Below are 7,375 nucleotides of genomic sequence, written 5' to 3'. Positions count from 1 at the left end.
TAACATGTGAATAGATTGCTACTTGATCATGAGAAGTTTTATGAGATGAGCTAATGTTCATGATATATAATGATGCTAGAAAAGGTGATTCAAATTATCATTGATCAAACTTGTGCACTTGCTAGCATTCACTCTTCATAAATTATTTCTTTTATCATTTACTTACTCGAGGACGAGCACGGATTAAGCTTGGGGATGCTCATACGTCTCCAACATATCTACAATGAAGTATTCTTGCCATGTTTCCTACAATTTTATACGGTTTTGGTATGATTTGATTAGAACTAACCCAGACTGACACTGTTTTCAGCGGAATTACCGTGGTGTCATTTTTTGTGTAGAAATAAAAGTTCTCGGAATGGGCTGAAAATTTACGGTGATTTTTTGTGGACCGAAAGAGACCCTCAAAGCTTTGTGGGAGGACCAGAAGACCCACGAGGGCACGGCAAGCTCGCTAGGCGCGCCCTACCCCCCAGGGTGCTTGGAGCGAGCTTGATGCTCCCTCGCGGACCCCCCCCCCCCTTGATTTGAGACCGACGCCAAGAATTCCTGTAAACACCCAAACCCCCTCAAAGAACCCTAGATGATAAGTTCCGCCGCTGCAAGCCTCTGTAGCCACGAACACTCAATTGGGACCTTGTTCCGACACCCTGCCGGAGGGGGAAATCGTCACCGGAGGCCATCTTCATCATCCCGATGGCCACAATGATGAGGAGGGAGCAGTTCACCCTCGGGGCTGAGGGTATGCACTAGTAGCTATGTGTTTGATATGTCTCTCTTGTGTTCTTGATTTGGCACGATGTGGATGTACCGCGAGCTTTGTTAATATATTTGGATCTTATGGTGTTCTTCCCTCTCTACCTTCTTCTGATGAATTGAGTCTTGCACTTTGAGGTTTCGTTATGTTGGATTGAATATTGGATTTGAGAAAATTTGATGTATTTCTTGCATATGGATACCCGTGGTGACAATGGGGTATTATATTGATTCACTTGATGTATGTTTTGGCACCCAACTCGTGGATTCCCGAGGTGACATTGGGGTAATCTATGCATAGGGGTTGATGCACGTTTTCGTCCTACATTCTCCGATAGAAACTTTGGAGTGATTCTTTGTTGCATGTTGAGGGATTGTTATATGATCCAATTATGTTATCATTGCTAAGAGATTTTGCACTAGTGAAAGTATGAACCCTAGGCCTTGTTTCTAAGCATTGCAATACTATTTGTACTCCGTTTTATCATTAGCTACCTTGCTGTTTTTTATTTTCATATTACAAAAAACTATATCTACTATCCATACTACACTTGTATCACCATCTCTTCGCCAAACTAGTGAACCTATACAATTTACCATTGTATTGGGTGTGTTGGGGACACAAGAGACTCTTGATTGAAGGGTTGTTTGAGAGAGACCATCTTCATCCTACGCCTCCCACGGATTGATAAACCTTATTAGGTCATCCACTTGAGGGAAAATTGCTACTGTCCTACAAAACTCTGCGCTTGGAGGACCAACATGAGTCTACAAGAATAAGTTGTGTAGTAGACATCACAAAATCTCTATGATGGTGTCATGATTGAGCATATCAAATGCCTTCTCAAAGTCCAGTTTTAGCATCACTATTTCTTTCTTTGATTGTTTGCATTGAGGGATATATTCATAAGACCAAGCCAAGCAATCTTGTATGCATCTGTTTGAAAGGAAGCCATATTGATTTTGGTGGACCAAAGAGAGAATCACCTTTTGTAATCTGTTTTCCAATAGCTTGGTGATGATTTTCATAGTATAGTTGAGAAGTCAAATGGGTCTGAAATCATTAGGGAGAACAACAACTTCTTTTTTGGGTATGAGTGTGATGAAAGAGTAATTGATGCTCTGAGTATTGATTTTCCCCTTGTGGAAATCTTCAATGAGTCTATAGAAACCAGGGGCCACTATGTCCCAACAAGCTTTGAGAAATGCTGCATTAAAACCATCAGGTCCTGGAGATTTGTCTGCAGGCATCTTTTTAATGACATCATCAATCTCTTCCTTTGAGAAAGGAGCCTCTAGTTCAGACAAATCAGACTGTTGCTGTAGCAGGGTGTGCACAAGAAGTGGATTGTCATACTTTGATATAGTACCCCCAATCTTTTTTTTGAATGCTCTGAAGAGGATAGCAGCTTTGGCTCGATGTTCCTCGTGTTCTTGGTCATCTTCATCTTTCAAAATGGCAATGTGGTTGTTCCTGTGTTTGATATTGGCCTTGTCCTGGAAGTACTTGGTGTTTGCTTCTCCCATCTTTATCTTTCTAATATTAGCTCTCTATTTCCAATAAATTATCTGTTTCTCATCGATTTGTCTTAGGTGCTCAATGAGAATAAATCTACCATTAAATTCCTCATTTGTAAGATCTCTATATTCTTCCATCACATCATAGCAGAGTATCATAAAGTTTGTGTCCTTAATGGTTTCCTTCATATTGGAGATAGTTTTCGCGCAGTTCTTGAGACCCTTCCGCGAGTCTTTTGAATTTGGCTGCTATGCTTTTGGCAGTCTACTTCTTGGACATCCTGCTCCCAAATTTGCTTGGCCACTTCTCTGAACTGATTATGATGTAGCCAAAAAAATTCAAATCTAAAAAGATGAGCTTTGGGTATAGAGATACCAATCTTGTTAAGCACAGGAATATGATCTGAAGTAGTTTTAGCCAGTGGGATAGCCATGGTAGAAGGAAAAGAGAGGGTCCATGCTTCAGATGTAAAACACCAGTCTAGTTTTTCTAACAATGGGGCTTCCTCCATGTTGCTCCAGGTGATTCTTCTTCCTTTAAACGTAAGGATTGTGTTCACCTGTGGTTTTCTCTAGGTGCATATGTCAATGACGAGCTTTGAATATTCAGTGTCCATAGCGTGTGCGTCTTCGAGCAAAATCTACTTCTTCCGCGTGCGGATGCGATAAAGCAAGGTGACTTTGGCTAGGTCGTGCTCATCTTGAGCTTAGGATGAGAACCTCCAGGTCTGGTATGTGCGATCCGCCCCGCTTCTAGTTCAAAATGAGAAAATTCGGTTTTAGCTGGATCAGAGTGCGTATAGAGTAATTTGTACTAACTGGGCACTTTTGCAGGACTTCGTGGGACACCGCTCTGCACCCCTATATGTGACATTTGTACATGACTATGGGGGTGCTTATGCGTCCTCCCTTGTTAAAGACATTGTATGAAGATTCTTCAAAGTTGCTCTCCAGGAAGAAAAGCCATGAGTTGACTTCAATTATTGGGTCTGACGACAACGAGTTTGCGCGCTGTTACCTTTTTCAGAGGCATTGCTTTTAGAAAACTCTATCATAGTTTGTGTGTTGCCAAGGGCGATGATTGATGTTATTGTCTATTGTGTGTCATTGATAGCTTCAACATGTCACTAGGTTGTGCAGTGTGTTTCATATGCACCCATTCTTCATATATTATTTTGATTTATTAGATAAAATCGTGCAGTGTTGTGTGTTTCTTCTTAAAAAATACTTTGATATATCTACGTGTCATTAGGTTTATTCTTAAAAAAATACTTTGATATATCTACGTGTATATTTATAGAAAAAATACTTCAACATGTCACTAGGTTTCCTTATAAATGCATAAAACGTTATTTTGATTTATTAGATAAAATCGTGCAGTGTGTTTCTTCTTAAAAAAAATACTTCGATATGTCTACGATTATATTTATAGAAAAAAACGATTATGTATTTTTATAAACTTACCCTAATTTCACTTTTCAGAACGCTATCATCATAAGTGCCACATGTGTGGCACGAAGCAATTCCATCCTGACTTTTTTGATGAAAAGTTTAGTTACCGACGATGACGACTTTAGATGTGAAGCATGGCAATTTTCTGTTTGGATGATAAGTTTCAATTTTTGAGGTTTTGTATGTTTTATGGTAATTTTAGTTATAGAAACGTCATAAAGGTGTTACTTGCCACATGCTTGACACTTATATTTGGAATTTTCAAACCTTGGAGGACCGGAGTCAAGGCAATGCCGAAACGCCTGGTCCGCGTGAAGGCGACGCCACTAATTTCCCGCACCGGCCTCAATCGGCCCTGCACGGGGCGCGTGCGGCGCGACACAGCTTACATCCCAAGCTAACAACCCACCGACACACAGATGGACGGCCAGGATCACGTGTACGTTCCCATCGTACGGTGGCAAACCCAGCTTAGATCTCAAGCTAAGCCATGGCGGCCACCGGCCCGCAGGCGGTAGCTTAGAATCGAAGCGGACGACGCCATATATATACCGCGGCCTCGGCGGCCCCTCTCCCTCCTCCGTCAGACACGCGCCCTCGCACCGCCGCCGAAGCCCATCGCTCTCCCTCCCCGATCCCCTCCCTCCTCCCGCTCCGTCGCTCCGCCCCGCCCCGCCGACGCCGGCGCGCGTTCCTGCTCCGGAGGCTCGGGCCGCAATGGTGCGTGGATCTCCTCGACCTCTTCTCGTATCTGTTCCGAGGCGGTTGCTCTCCGACGAGTTTCGAGGCGGTTGCTGCGTTGTTTCCGCTGCTCTAGATTCTGCTCGTGCTTTGCGCCTCGTAGTTTTGGCTCTTCTGTGCCGATCGATGGGTTTGGATTTCCGGTTCTGAACGAGTTGCGCGTGCAGGCTCTCCCCAACACCCCGCCCGTGGACTACCCCAGCTTCAAGCTCGTCCTCGTCGGCGACGGCGGCACCGGCAAGACGACGTTCGTGAAGAGGCACGTCACCGGGGAGTTCGAGAAGAAGTACGAACGTAAGTGGACCTGTTGACGATTCTAGTTTGGTTCCCTCCCCACCCCTCGGTCGCATCTCGTGTTTCCGTTGAGAGATGATGTTGCTGACTGTTGTTGTTGATCTGCGCGGTGTTCTGCAGCGACGATCGGCGTGGAGGTGCGGCCGCTGGACTTCCAGACGAGCCACGGCAAGATAAGGTTCTACTGCTGGGACACTGCCGGACAGGAGAAGTTCGGTGGCCTCCGTGACGGATACTAGTAAGATCCTTGAAATCCAACTAGCTAGTCGCAATTACATATGTTGAATCTATGGTTAGATGATGCTATCTACGGTCGATCATGGTTCAGATGTTTCAGACTTTCAGTAATCTTTTAGTACCTGCAAAGTTGATGGGGCTTCCAAATTCCTGGCCTAGGAACAATCATTTGTCTTGTGTTATACTGACATTGACACCGATTAGTACTGCAGGCCTTGTTTGTCGACATTACTAGTATTATCGCATTCATCTGATACGGTATCCAATTGGTCACTTGCATTAGTTGCGAAAAACAAGTAGGCATGATTTAGAGTTTTGGAATACGACTTACTGCACTCATGATTTTCATACTAGTAAGTTCAGATGTTTAAACGGGTGAGCCATGTGCATTGGTATTTAGAGGATATTTGGAGCTTGTCTGCCTGCTTCTTGGGAATTAATTGTTTGGCCTTCTTCAAGAGCACTGGTCTTACTGATTACCGTAAGCATCAGGTAGTGCTTTGCAGCAGCTTAAAGAGTTTGACTAGATTACATGCAGCAACTATAGGAGTAAGACTATGGATAAGGTCTGTTGTTAAGAATTTGTGATTTCTAGCAAAGCAAATAAGATGGCATGGTCATCCACCACAATGGTTCATACATTGTTTTCACAATGGTTGTGCTGCTATTTTTTTGGTTGGTGCGCATTGACAGAGGATTCTTACTTTCTTCTACTGTTTTTCAGCATCCATGGCCAGTGCGCAATCATCATGTTCGATGTCACCTCCCGACTCACCTACAAGAACGTCCCCACCTGGCACAGAGACATCTGCAGGTAGAGTATGCTTTCCCAGAATATCTCCAGTCTCCACCTAGTTACTATTTCATCACTTGTCCTGAATTGATCTGACACATCTCTTGAATTATCCTTTGTTGCAATCAGGGTGTGCGAGAACATCCCGATCGTCCTGTGCGGCAACAAGGTGGACGTGAAGAACCGGCAGGTGAAAGCCAAGATGGTGACCTTCCACAGGAAGAAGAACCTCCAGTACTACGAGATCTCTGCCAAGAGCAACTACAACTTCGAGAAGCCTTTCCTCTACCTTGCAAGGAAGCTCTCAGGGTAACTAATTTCTGCTGCATCGCACCACCTTTACCACAACTGTCTCAATGCTACCCAGATTCTCCTTTCCAACAAAAATATATGCTCATTCTGAACAATCAAATTAATAAGATATATGACTGCGATTGCAGAGACATGACCCTCCGGTTCGTCGAGGAGACGGCCCTCCTCCCCGCCGACGTGACCGTCGACCTCGCCGCGCAGCAACAGTGAGTGAACAATGCACTACTCTAAAGGCTACTACTTGTACTTCCTCTGATGAAACTGCATGCTTGTGATGTTGCGTTGATCTCTTATATGCTGGAAAACTCTTTTGTATACAGGATTGAGGCAGAGATAGCAGCTGCGGCGGCAATGCCCCTCCCGGATGACGATGATGACAACATCATGGACTGAGCTGATCAATCGGAGGCTGTGCCTAGTTTAGTAGCAGCATATATAGTTTCAATCAAACTCTTATAAGTGAGACTTCTGTATCCGTATCAGACATTCAGTAGGCATCTGATGACGATGGTTTGTGCTGTAGTTCCATGTTTTTCTCAGTGGTAGTTGATCTGAGATTTCTTTGTCAGGGTGCTTGTCAAAACCGAACGAATGCAAAGCTTAATCGGTTTCTTTACCATTCTGGAGTGTGGTGTTCATGAGAAAAATCTAAACAAAAATCCACTTTTTGCTATTCCTCAGTGAGGCAACAAACCTCGAAAGCTTGCTTCTGGATTTTTAGTTGCATTACATGAATTTAGCTTAATGTTTGTAGATATGGTTCCTTCGCATTTAATATTCTAATATTCGTTCAAAGTTATGAAACTATTCACTAGTACTCCCCTCCGTCCCATAATATAAGAGCGTTTTTGACATTGTAGTATTCAAGCTTACTTTAGAGCTTTCCAGTGAAAAAGGTTTACTTCAGAGCTGCTGAAAATTGTTTTTCTTAGGGGTTGCTGAAAATTAGTTGGAGGTTATTTTAGAGTGCTTATTATCGAGTACTGCACAAAAAACACTCCAAACAGGCAGAACTTTGGCGACCTAAAGCGTGTGCCACGTGGCCCTCACCTCCGTAGTCGATGACTCTGTGATAGAGGGACTATGTTTGCCGGCTGACACTTGGCAAATATTTTTTCCCTTTTTAAATGTACGAGTGTCGTGGGGCGATGCTCAGCAAATTCTCCAGGTGCTCCTTGTCATGTGGCGCACACTCGGCACACATGCCTTTGCGACACTCGGCAAACCTTCGGTCAACGGTTTTCTAAAATTACTTTTGCAATTAGCCCTGCA

At 43.8% G+C, this 7,375-nt stretch overlaps 1 protein-coding gene across 1 annotated transcript; it reads left to right on the top strand.

The window, feature by feature from the left end:
- Positions 1-4,164: 4,164 nt before the first annotated feature.
- On the top strand, positions 4,165-6,722 carry LOC125523878 (GTP-binding nuclear protein Ran-3). The gene is made up of 7 exons (XM_048688939.1): positions 4,165-4,446; positions 4,635-4,761; positions 4,882-4,999; positions 5,723-5,812; positions 5,921-6,100; positions 6,232-6,309; positions 6,424-6,722. Exons 1-7 carry the CDS (start codon positions 4,444-4,446, stop codon positions 6,494-6,496), a joined length of 669 nt encoding a protein of 222 aa, XP_048544896.1. The 5' UTR covers positions 4,165-4,443; the 3' UTR covers positions 6,497-6,722.
- Positions 6,723-7,375: the final 653 nt, after the last annotated feature.

The sequence above is a fragment of the Triticum urartu genome, chromosome 7, assembly GCF_003073215.2.
Source record: "Triticum urartu cultivar G1812 chromosome 7, Tu2.1, whole genome shotgun sequence".
NCBI lineage: Eukaryota > Viridiplantae > Streptophyta > Magnoliopsida > Poales > Poaceae > Triticum > Triticum urartu.
The sequence above is the reverse complement of the archived record's forward strand: the minus strand, read 5'-3'. Positions and strand labels throughout refer to the sequence as shown.